At 36.9% G+C, this 13,447-nt stretch overlaps 1 protein-coding gene across 9 annotated transcripts in view; it reads left to right on the forward strand.

Annotated features, from left to right (window-relative positions):
- DLGAP2 (DLG associated protein 2) overlaps positions 1–13,447 on the forward strand; it is a 1,236,668-nt gene that overhangs the window by 526,154 nt on the left and 697,067 nt on the right. The window contains exon 2 of one of the 9 annotated variants that reach the window (XM_043984243.1): positions 8,799–8,948. The exons of the other annotated variants lie outside the window; for them this stretch is intronic. Coding sequence (XP_043840178.1) covers positions 8,891–8,948 — 58 coding nt within the window. The 5' untranslated portion in view covers positions 8,799–8,890. The remainder of the gene's footprint in view (positions 1–8,798; positions 8,949–13,447) is intronic. 9 annotated transcript variants of the gene reach the window in all.

Consider the following 13,447-nt stretch of genomic DNA (forward strand, 5'->3'; position numbering starts at 1 on the left):
GGGTAAGTCACTTAATCCCAATTGCCTTGCAAAAAGTGAAAACAAAAAGGAGTTAAATATATGGTAAATTGATGTTTCACTAAATGCATTATACTTGATTGTCTTATGTGGATTATGTCATATTATAATCACTTCAGAAAAAGTTCTCTTACTGTTATTTTTGGCTTTAAGTACAAAGAGGTAAGTAAATAAGGGTGGTGTATATAGTGATTAGTGTGCTTGACTAGGAAGACCTGGGTTTAAATCTTGCCCCACATACTTAGCAACCATGTGACTCTGGCCAAGTTGCTTAACCTCCCTTAGGTTCAGTTTCTTCATATGCAAAATGAGGATTATACATACATATACAATACATATGCATATACATATATGCATATATATACATATGTATGTGTATGTCTGTATATTATTTAACTGTTTTTAGGATTAAATTAAAAAATTATAGGATGATAGATTTAGAGTTGGAAGGGACCATAGGGGTCATTGATTCCACATCCCTTTCATTTTAAAGATGAAGAAAATGAGTTCTATAGAGGCCAAATGATTTGCCCAGTCCTAGTCACACAGGTAGTAAATGTCTAAGTTAGGATTCTTACCAAGATCTTGATTTCAATAAGGCAGCTGGTGGGAGAGTGAATAGAGCACTGGGTCTGGTGTCAGGAAGACACAAGTTCAAATTCAGCCTCATATCCTTACTAGCTATGTGACCTTGGGCAAGTCACTTAACTTGTATCTGCCTTAGTTTTCTAGCTATAAAATGGAGATAATATCACCTCCCTCACAGTATTAGTATGAAGAACAAATAAGATAGTATTTATATTTTAAAAATGCTTACATTGGTGTCCAGCACTTAGTAGGGCTATATAAATGATTATTTTCTTTCTTCCTCATCCAATATTCTTACCATTACTTTATACTGCTTCTTTCAGAAGTGTGGCAAATGTTATAGTTCTGTATAAAAGCCAGACAAATTATTATTAAATAAATCAATGGATTTTAAACCATCTTCTCAAAAGCACATTTTGTTGCAGAGTAAAGAATATTTTTGTGGTTGCACCTGGATGCTTTGTCATCTGTTTCCCCAGTAGACTTGAGAAATAGAAGCCCCAGAACCTAAAATGGGGATCTTTAAGCTGACTGTGACTACTGTTTGCTTTGCTTTATGCATCTATCCTCTTTCACTTGAATGAGTCCGTAATTGTTCTAAATTGCTTTGTACATTGCTGTGATATATCCTACTCTTAAAACAGCTTAATAAAACCAACTGGCATTACAATATAGATCGACTTTAAGTAGTAGTGCACTTCATCCTCTCTGTCCCATCTTATAGTGAAATGGACTCTCCTTTCAGATCTTTCAAGGGCAACAGGGAAAAGATCCATTTTTATGGGAAATTAATTACTTAGAGGTGATTTTAGATAGGATAAGAACCACACCTGTGATTTCATTGTGGTAGGGAATTCTTGGATGAAGTAACTCCTTCTACCATTGCATTTTATGGCCAGAGAGAGTTGGCAATGGTCATATAGCCCTTTTGTTAGATGTAATAATTAAATGTAGACCTTTTGACTCTGAGTCTGGCTCCTCCATACTTCTTCTAGAGATAATTCTATATCTTGTTAAAAGGGTTAAATGATGGCCATTTTCTTTTTAATCTTATGTCAGTATTCAAGTGTCTTGGGAATGATAAATAAAAGCACCATCCCTTCACTGAATATCTGACTGTAGTGACATAATCTTGTTTTTAAAACGGAAGTACATTCCAACTAAGTTTATTTTCTATTTGGGGAGTATCTCCTCTCACCAGGATTTCTCAGTGAATTTTTATGGTGATTTCAATTGTTCCTTGAGTAATTCTTGCATCAGCCCTAGCTTCTTCAGCCCACTGACACAGCTCCAGATTAATCCCAGAGTGTGTCATGAATCAGTGGGATGAGAGTTAATAGGAGGCAGAAAAAAAAGTAATAATGCACCAATCCAATGCAGAATCTTTCCTGCCAATGGAAATGTGACTGTTTGGAGCTAGTTGTGTGTAGGTGATTATACTGGCATAGGGAGCAAGCTATAGCTTAAAACTGGACACATTCAAATTTCTATCCTCTGTAGTTTGCATTTATGTCACTTTATAATGCAATGAGCACCCTTATTTTGCCAGAAATCTTTGCAATATCAAGTAGACCAGACACTTGAGTGACTATCACAACCTGTACATCCTGTTTCTCCCCAGCAAAGAGGGTGTCATTAAAGTCTAACCCTACTGAAGATTTCATTTGCACTGGATATAAAGTTGCTGGGAGATTCTGCAGAGCCCTCAAATGCAATGCTGCTCTGTTTCACATGTGGCCAATCATAATGTCCCCATGTGGCCCATAACAAATACATATCTACATATATATGTATGTGTGTACATAGGCACAGATGTGATGGGAAGCAGAATGTTGTAGCAGAATGAGAACTGGATTCGAAGCCAGAGGAACTGGATTCAAATCCCAGCTCTGACAACCATTATGTCCCTAGGCAAGTCATTTTACTTATGCAGGCCTAAATATTTTTCATCTTTAAAATGAGGATTTTGGACTAGATGATCTCTAAAACCCCTTCTTACTCCAAAATCCCATGCTAAGATGATACAAATTTAGAGAGATATTCTTATATATTCACACTTTCATTCTTTACACTCCTACTCTCTTCTGGTATCTTCTCCCATTCTACGCCTCATCCCAAAACAAATACTTCCTTTATCTTGTTCGGGTCCCATGTGTGTTCACTTATTTCCCTCCTAGCTCATATGTCCTTGCCAAATTCTTTACTTCTAAGGGGTCATCCCAAAGAATATTTCTTGGAGTGCCCTCGTCACTAAGGTATCTAACAACCCTGAAGCCAAGGTGCCAGTCAGTGATGGCATGGAGCGCCCACCAGCAGCTGTGTTGTCATTTAGCAACCTTAGGAAATACATTCTGAAAATCCATAATAAAACTTTTGAAAAATCTCCTGCTGCAGAGGGATATTTAAGGTAGCAAGTCTGAAACACAGTGTGGGCAGGTTGCTAAGCAACAACCAGTTTCTACAAAATCTGGCACTTCAGTTGTTAAAATAAATGGCAAGGCACATATCATCTAACTATAGGACTCCTTGGCAGAACAAGCGGGTTCCCTTGTTGGCCGACCTAGAACCCAGTGGGGCTTGAGCTTAATACTAGCTAACAATGGACAATAAATGCAAAACTCTGAATTTTACAAGGTTGTACAGATTATGTGTTATGAGCCATATGGCCTAATAAAGAGTCTTGCTGAGAACTTTCAATGAATGAATGAATATAAATCATTGTTAAGCATTTTCTATGTGATATTCACTATCCTAAGTGCAGGGGATACAGATATAAAATTAAGACAGACCCTGCCCTTCAAGCAGTCTATATTCTAATGGAAGAGAAAACACATATGGGAGAATCAAGGATGCATGATATCTAGTGATTTTCTTCTAAGTTTTGAGCCAACATGAAGCCTTAGATATTCAAAAACTTTCATCTGATATTACTATCAGACTTTCAAAGGTCAGCCAATAGAGTGGCAGCCAAGGTCAAGAAATTGGCTGATTTTCACTTGTGGGTTGCAAAATTTATCATAGTATAGTACATTGAAGTGGAAAGAACATTGGATTTGGAGTCAGAAGGTCTTCAGTGCAGTTTTAGGTTTTTCAAGCTGTGGGAATTTAGACAAGTTGTTTGACTTTCCTGAGTTTAGGGTTCCTCATTTGTGAAATGATAACAATTGAATCACAGTATTTGAATTTGGAATGGACTACAGTAGACTTCTAATCCAATTCATCTAAGAAAGGAATCCTCAGTAAAACACACCCAACAACTGGTTACTGAACATCTGCTTGAAGGCCTCCCAAGAAGGCCTACCCCCTCTTGAGGTGGACCGTTTTATTCTAGTATGATGACACTAGTCTTTCCCATCTCAGAGGGTTTCTTTGAAGATTATATGAGATACTTTATGAAAAAACTCAAAAATGTTTAAGTCAACTAATGGTCAACTACTCTTCAAAATCTCCTGGCTTTCCTAGAAATCTCCTGACAAAGTCCTTGATTTATTGCTGGTGAAAAAAGAGTAGAAGTTTCACAAAAGTAGATTTAAGGCTAAATGTGAAGGTTTGTGTAGGGAAAGGAGAAAATACAAGGAGAGGCTCAGTCTAAGGAAAAAGCACCCAACAATGAGTACTGTCTAAAAGTGGAATGGGCCACCAGAGTAGGTTGGGAGTTATCTACCACCGAAGGATAGATGCCTACTTGTCGGATTGTGGTAGAGGATATTTCTTTTTAGATATGTGTTAGACTCTCTACTCCTTATACTCCTTTCTAAACTATGATTACTGTCCCTCCAGTATAGGATATGTGACTCAAACAGGAACAAGGAAACTGGGAAGAAGATAGGGAGATAGGAGGAGGAATGAGGGAGTGACAGAGGAAGGGAGAAGGTGTTGGATATAACTCAAAGGGAAACTCACAATGGCATAAGGGATTAGGAAAAACTGGCAAAGGCCATAGTATTTATGAAATGAGGCTTCTAATTCCTTAAAAAATAATAGTAATAAAGAGTAGAAATATAGCACTTTAAAGCTTTCAAGTTGCTTCACATACACTATCACATTCGTTCACTGTAACTACTCTGTGAGGTAGGTACTAGTATTCCTGTTTTTCAAATGAGGAAACTATGCCCATAACCCAATACCCTCCTATATTTCTAGTCTTCTGCCAGCCAAGAAATGTTGACTCTGGGCATTTTCTCTGACTGTCCCACATCCCTGGATTACTCTTCTTTCTCATCTCTGCCTACTTACTTCTCTGGTTCCCTTTAAGTCCCACTTAAAATCCCACCTTCCATAGGAAACCTTTCCCCATTCTAGTGCCCTCCCTCTCTTAATTACTTCCTATTTATTCTAAAAATAATTTGTTTGTACATATTTTTTACTTGCTTTCTCCTCCATTAGATTGTGATCTCCTTGAGGGCAGTGACAGTCTTTTGCCTCTTTTTGTGTCCCTAGCACTTAGCATAGTACTTGACACATGAAAAGTAGGTCTAGGGGCAGCTAGGTGGCACAGTGGATAGAGCACCGGCCTTGGAAGCAGGAGTACCTGAGTTCAAATCCGGCCTCAGACACTTAACACTTACTAGCTGTGTGACCCTGGGCAAGTCACCTAACCCCAATTGCCTCACTAAAAAAAAAAAAAATTAAAAAAAAAAAGAAAAAGAAAAGTAGGTCTAGATCTCTCTCTCTCTCTCTCTCTCTCTCTCTCTCTCTCTCTCTCTCTCTCTCTCTCTCTCCCCCCCCCTTCTCTCTCTCTCCCTGTCTATTGAATAACTGACTGAATAAGGATCAGATATCTGCCTAGAGTTACACAATTTGGTAAATCTTAGGTGAAATTAAAACACAGCTCTTCCTGACTTTTAGCTCAGTACCCCAACTTTTACTCAGAACTCATGTACATTCATCTAGGGTATCCTTGTTCACATGATGGTAGCAGACACATTTGAGAACTCCCTGGAGAGCTGCTCATCTAAATAGACAATCTAGTGCTTCACCCAGTACTCCACAGTCAGCAGGAATGATAATGGAATTCATGGATTAATGAATAGTTTAAAAAGCAAACCCAGGTCTGTGGTCTTACAGAGCTACTATTTATTTCCTTTGTAACCCTAACTATCACATCCCTATTCCATTCCATGATTACTAAACTTAAAATAGTTTAAGGCTATTTTTAAAGTGGAAGGAAGTTCCGTTTATGTGAATGTGAAGGATTGGACCTTTGAGACCTGAATTGGCAGAATAGCATGTAGAGGAAAAACTGTTGGTAAATAACTTCATTCTGTGTTATAGTCAAATAGGCTTTCCCTTTATCAGGGGAACAAGCAAGTTCTCTGGGGAGGGAAGGTATATTCATAATCACCTTGAGCCAGGCTTGCTATATTAATCCTTGCCACTGTGTCTTTTGATTAGGCTTAAGTTGGGTGACTTGGTACATTCCTTCCCAGTATATATATATGTGTGTGTGTGTGTGTGTGTGTGTGTGTGTGTGTGTGTGTGTGTGTGTGTATTTGCTGGTATTTAGCCCAAAAGAGAGAAAAAACAGATCTTTGGGGGATTATTATGGACTTTTTTTTAGATCTGGAAGGAAATGTGATGATCATTTTAGAAATCCCTCTTACATTAAAAAAAAAACAAACACAACAACAAACCAAACCTTTTTCTCCCAAGTAGGGGAAATGATTTATCTAAGGTCATACAGATAATTAGACTGCCTAGAACACAAGACTAAGTCCAGATGTTATTTCCATAGTGTTTAAGGAGATCACAACATTATAAAGGTTTCATAAAGGAACACAGGGTGTTGAATATGGTCTGGATTTCTCACATTTTACTTCCTTCTGTAAACCCAATAATACTGACTTGCAGGCTATTTCTCACATACAAAACACTCCATCTTCTATATCTTTGCTTTTTCATTGACTGCCTTCCATGCCAGTAATGCTCTCCCTTCTTACCTCTTGAAATTCCTTGCTTCTTTTAAGACTAAGTTCAGATTTCAACTTCTATAGGAAGCAACCCTACTCCCACTATCTATGGGTTTCTTCCCTTCTTTGTGGAGTTGTTCCGACACTTCTGTATTATTGGTGGGATCAGAACCCAGATCTTTCTGTCACCAAGTCAAGCACTTTATCCTCTTCTGAGATGACAGTTTATTTAAAATGTATTTGAATAATGGAAGTTTTAAAGCTGTGTTTAATCCCAATGTTTTGTTTCTTTTTTACTTTATTACTTTGACTTGAATATATGCTCATTTAATCATTCAATAAACATTTATTAGGTGGTTCCTATATGAAGAACACAATGTTAGGTATATGGTATACAATATTACATTATCAATGTATAATCAAGGGGTAAAATAATGTGCTATATAAGATCTATTAGGGGAGGAAAGACTGTCAAAGACCCATAGTCTGATAGATATGGAAAAATGCCCCAGGTGATTTTTCCTCAATTCCATGTCTCAGTAGAGTGGCTCAATTCTTATATCAGGCAATAGATAAACATTGAGGTCAGATGCTAGGTTTTTTAAAGTTATGTGGTGTGATCAAGTGGTTTAGGTCTGTAGCATAGGATAGAAATGATCTTCTTAACTCATACTGACCCTAGATTTTCACCTGAAAGACTCCAAAGATAAAGGATACATGCAGTAACCAAAATTAACTTTCAAGGATTCTCGTAATGCCTAGAGAAATGTGGGAATGATGTAGTTTTATAAAGTACCTTAGTCTTTGCTTGGGCCCCATCACCAATTTGCATGCATACTGAAAATTTTGAGAAAAGTTACATATTTCTTGTCCTGATGCATGGTATTCTTTGACCTTGAGGCTAAAAGAGTGCACAAAAAAAGGAGAAATTAATATCTCAACAAGGTCAAGCACTTTCCCTGGATCTTGGTTATATTTTTCTTGATCATGTTACAAAATATTTTTTCACACTCACCCAACTCTTGCCAGCAACAAGACCAAAATCAATGGTTCCAAGTTTAATGATGTGACAGTGTGTTTTATGTTGTAAGTTTGAAGTTTAATTTAGTTTATGTTTTATACAATACTGTATAGTTAATCATTATGAACTGTAAAATTACATTTTCTTATCTTTAGTACATCATGAGGTATGTCAGAATAAATTCTTTTTTTTGTTTTGGTGAGGCAATTGGGGTTAAGTGACTTGCCCAGGGTCACACAGCTAGTAAGTGTCAAGTGTCTGAGCCCAGATTTGAACTCAGGTCCTCCTGAATCCAGGGCCAGTGCTTTATCCACTATGCCACCTAGCTGCCCCAGAATAAATTCTTAAATGTCTTTGCCTTTCTCTGTATTCATTACATCTCTCTCTCTGTGTAAAGATCTGTTTTTAAATTGTCCTCATTTGGGCAATTGAAGTGTTTTCATCAGAAACTGTTATATTTTTTCTACTTTTGGGGACACCTGTAAAATTTTAAAATGACATATATTTAATTGATACAAACATACCTTATCCTTACAGATAAGGCTGGAGACCCTGAAAACTCATAAATAAATTGACCTAACAAAAATTTGTTGTGGTGGAAAGAGCATGGGATTAGGAGTCAGAGAATTTGGATTTGGATCTGAGACATACCTATGTGACCTTGAGCAAGTCACTTTACTTTCTCTGGATCTAAGTTTCTTTATCTACAAAATGAGAGAGTTGGACTATATGACCTTTCAGGATTTTCCACTTCTAAATCTGTACTCCTAACATGTCTATGCCATTTCTTCAAAACATCATTTCCACCATTTATATCCAGTTCATTTATGATCGCTAGTGACTTGTACTTGTTTCACTGGCAAGATACTATAAATGTTCTTATTAAGTAAATTTGATACCATTTTATAAATCATGTAACAGTAATCAATGTTTTTTGTGTTATGCTTATGAATTTTTATACCAAGTGGCTTTTGTAGATGTAAAATCACGTGTAGACACCATTTCCTTGAACCAGTCTTTGCCTAAAAGTGATACAATTTGATCTGATATAGAGGTTGTTCCAAGTTTGCTGATAAATACAAAGTATTGTTTGTATGCAGTCACCTCCAGTAAGGAAATGCTGCCCTTCATAAACTGCAGAGTATAGAAATACCATCAAGTTAGAGGTTAGAAAGCCATTCAAATCCCTTAAAGTATCTGTTCAAAATTTTATTCACGTGGACAACTGTAAAGTGTATTTTCTTGTGTATTAATCACTTTAGGGATCACTTTAGTGGCAGCCTGTGAGCTCTGTAAAGTGGAATCCTTACTTTCACTTTTCAAAACGGCATGTGTAGAAGGTTGGGCCTGACAGATGGAACTGAAACTGACTAAAATCAAAGGAAACTTACAGGGACTGACCCTGTTTAAAGGTACAGTACTATGTGGAAAGTTTTTTCTTTTGTTCTAATAAGATGAGAATACCTCTCTTATTAAAATGAACACAGTCCAAAGAATCAATTTTTTTTTAAGAGCTTCGATCACTCACTAAACATATATTAAATACCATCTATATGTGACAGAGTCTTAAATAGGCAGTGTTCTTCCAAATATGGTTATAAAGTAAACTAATCAACCTCATAATAACAATAATAATTCCATGTTTCTCAATACCTTTAAAACTAACAGTGCTGTGACATAAGTAGTACATATATTCTTATCACTATTTTATAGATGAGAAAAAACAACAACATGAAATATTCAAAAGAATGTTGGGCTTCGAGCAAATGCAACTTGTGCTTAAGTCCCACCTCTTATACTTAATTAGATTTGTTATTCTAGGCAAGAAGTTTAATTTTTATACACCTCAGAGAACCTTGTAGAGTTAACTGTTAATGAGTTATCACCGTTATTGTCTAGGCAAGACCCATCACCTCCTAGTGCCCAGGGCAACTCTTTAAGAATATAATTTGCAGAGAAGGTGCCAACTTTTATGAGTAGAGGGGATTCCTTATACCCATTAAATCACAGGTCCAACCTCTGTTCCTCTACCTTCCCCCATCTCCATCCCCATTCCCATCACATCCCATTTCTATCTTTACCCCTATTCTGTCCCTATCTACTTCTCCATCCCTATCCATATCCTTGCTCCAATCTGTTGAATTATAGATTGGTTATGACCTGCATTGGGTGGAGCCAGTTACCAAACCTATGCTGATGAAATTATAAAATTCCTTCATAAAAATGTGTATAGATGAGGAAAATGAGGCTTAGTGAGGTTAAATAATGGTTTAAAAACTCTTAAATCCTGACTCTCATCTCATCGATATTTCTAATATACCATGTTATTTCCAGTATGTAATTATATTATAGTTAGTCTTTTTGTAAGATGCCTTTAGTATTCTGTTGATATATATATACATATGTACACATATGTATATATGTTTATATGTATATTTATGTATAAGTAAATGACTATTCCAAATTTCTAATGACTGAAGTTATTAATTTAAAATTTTATATTGTCAGATTTTTATTTCTATAATTAATTTGACTTTAATAATTTTTATTATTCTAGTGTCTTATGTTAAAGAAGTATAATAGTACGTTATAAATAAAAAGTTTCTGATATGTTACATCAGATTACAAATGTTTTCGATATATGTGTTTGTGTGTACATGTGTATGTAGTTCATAATGTCATAATTTCAAGCTAATATCATTTGTACAGGCCATTATTCCCATGTGTCTTACCCTTGTCACCAAGCAATAAATCAATTAATCTTTGAGTGCCTATGTGCAAGGCACATACTAGGTGTTACAAGAGTTACTGAGAGTTACTTAGGAAGAAATGTAGATAATTTATGAGAAAGACTTGCAGTATTTTTTTTATCCACACTCTATTTTCTTTTATTCATTTTGGTTCTTCAAAAGTTTCTCTCAAGAATGAGAAAAACATCTGCATCAAACAAACAAAAAACAAACAAAAAACTTTTATCCAAACTACATCTAAGCAAGCAAAGGGGGGAAAATGTAGGTGGGAACTGAAATATATTCTTATTCTTCAATTGTGTTATGCATATTTAAACTGAGCTGTTTCTTGATATATATCAGAAATTTTTAAAGTGCTACTGAATATTCCGAAGGAAAAGTGGCAACTTGTTATGCATTTATTAGTCCTTGGACTCAATCACTGTTGGAAAAGCTGGGCTTATTGTTTAAGTGGTCATAGTTTTAGAGAAGGAAGAAATAGCAGAGGTCATCAAGTGTAACCTTTTTTACTTTATGGAGGAGGAAACTCAAGCCCACAGAGAAGAAATGATTTGCTTAGGATCTCAGAGGCAGGAAGTGATAGAACTAGAATTAAACTGACTCTGAATCCAGTAATCTTCTCTCTTTGGATAATCATCCAAAAGCTTGCTTCCTCTTTGGTGGGGGTGGGCAGTAAGTAGGTAGAGGATGAGGAGGTGAGAATTATGGGGTGCCTTTGGCATGTGATTGCTTCCCTAATACTTCACAGGAACATTTCACTATATGCTTTTATAGATTTATGTAGCTTGCTGGGGGTGGGGGTGATGGGTGGGAAACTTTCTCTGAATTTGTGTAGTGATTTTTAAGCTTTTAAAAACATTTCTGAGTTTACTCATAAATCCAGGCTGACACCAGATGGTAACTCTTCATGCTTCTGACAAAGTTTACTGCCTTACAGATCCCTTGTCATGTAATTTCCCTCGGTTTTTATTGTTAGTAAAAGCCTGAGCACAAAAATGAAGTACATTATGGATCCAGTGCTTTTCCCTACAATCTTCTGATGTTGTGCTCCTTGGTGATTTCTCTATCTTTGGAGAATGATTTTCATTCCATCAGGGAAACCGTTCGTGATCATGATTCTTTGAAACTGTAGCACAGAGTAAAGAGACACTGCCTTCCTTACCTTTAAGTCCTTATTTCTGTTTTTTCAGGACTGTGGCTGAAATTCTTAGATAGTCTCCAATAGCAGTGGTTACACACAATCTGGCACTAGTAGTTTTTACTTAAATTTGTGTACTTTAATAAGGCTCACCTCTAGCCCAGCAAGGATTATTAAGTCAGCATGATACAAATTAAAAATACCCAAGCAGCGTTTCCTTCAGTGTCTTAGTCACAGAGCCTGTGGAGTCAGTGGTACAGGTCTAATTTCTTTATATCTAAAAGATAAGCATGGAAAAAACAAAATTAGCAATTGCATAAACAAGGAAAGCCTATGACAATGATCTAAGGATTGCACTGGTCATTAATTGCCATCTGGATTCTTTTATTTTACTTCTCCCTACCTCAAATGAACTGGCTTATAGATCCAAAGAGGGAAAAGGGCTGAAGCTTTCACAAGATCCACCAAACATTGATTAAGCATCTACTAAAGTACAAGGCACTGTCCTATATTCTGGATAAGCTCCCAAACAAGGAGCTTACCTTCTGGCAGGGAAATACAACATTTACACAGGTAAGAAATAAAAGCTAATCTAAGGAATGAAAGAAAACTAACAACTGAGGAGGATATGAAAGGCTACCCTTGGGAAGGAGGATCTGAGATGAAACTTGAAGGAAGCTAAGAATTAATTTGTCCATTTCCTTAGAAAAAGCAAGAAAATCAGAGGGTCATGGAAATAATGCTGGGAAGGAATTCAGAGGCCTTTGAGTCCAACTACCTCCTTTTAAAAATGAGGAAAATAAGGCCCTGGGATACTGACTCATCCATATTTACATAGGTAGTAGGTATATCAGAGATGGTGTTTGAACTCAAGTCTTCTCATTATGGACAGCTAGGTGAGACTGTGGATAGAAAGCAAGGCCTGGGGGGGGGGGGGCGCAGCTAGGTGGTGCAGTGGATAAAGCACTGGCTCTGGATTCAGGAGGACCTGAGTTCAAATCCAGCCTCAGACACTTGACACTTACTAGCTGTGTGACCGTGGGCAAGTCACCTAACCCTCATTGCCCTGTAAAAAAAAAAAAAGATAAAGAAAGATAAAGAAAAAGAAAAGAAAAGAAAAGAAAAAGAAAGAAAGAAAAAAAGAAAGCAAGGCCTGGAGTCAGGAAGACCTGGGTTCAAATCCAGTCTCAGATATTTACTAGACATGTGACCCTGGGCAAATCACTTAATCCTCTTTGCCTTAGTTTCCTCATCTGTAAAATGAGCTGAAGAAGGAAATGGGAGACAACTCCAGTACCTTTGCCAAGAAAACCCCAAACAGGGTCAGGAAGAGTCAGACACGACTGAAACAAATAAAAACCAACAACTTCTCACTATGGTGCCATTGCTTTTCTATGGTGGGAAGATGCTAAAAGGAAAGAAATCAATTATAACTTTAAAGATGGAAGAGACCTTAGAAGTTAGTTCAGTCCTCCCATATTTTATACATTTTATAAGCAGATTAAGTCTTATTGCTCTCCTCTGTCTCATATAACCTTAATGATCAGAGATTTATATATACTTAGTGAATACTTAATTTTGAACTATTAGCACAGAGTGCTTTATTTTGAACCAGAGGGCCTAGGGTCAAATCCTTACTCTTTCATCCACTAGATGTGTGACCTGTATCAGGTTGTTTAAAGTCTCTGATTGGGGTAGCTAGGTGGTGCAGTGGATAGAGCACTGGCCCTGGAGTCAAGAAGACCTGAGTTCAAATCCAACCTCAGACACTTATTATCTGAGTGACCCTGGGTGAGTCACTTAACCCTGATTGTCTCCTCCTCTCTGCCCTGCCCCAAAACAGTAAATAACGTCTCTGACCATCATCAAATCCCTATCAACTCCAAGTCTGATTGTGTTCATTTGGAACCAAAGAATCTTAGCTTTAAAAACTTGGCTTAAAAGTCTCAGAATCACAGGATTTGAGCTGAAAGGAATCCCAGCAGCCTTCTATTCCATAGAGCCACACAGCAAAGGAATCACC

This window comes from Dromiciops gliroides, chromosome 2 (genome assembly GCF_019393635.1).
Source record: "Dromiciops gliroides isolate mDroGli1 chromosome 2, mDroGli1.pri, whole genome shotgun sequence".
In the NCBI taxonomy this organism is placed as follows: Eukaryota; Metazoa; Chordata; class Mammalia; order Microbiotheria; family Microbiotheriidae; genus Dromiciops; species Dromiciops gliroides.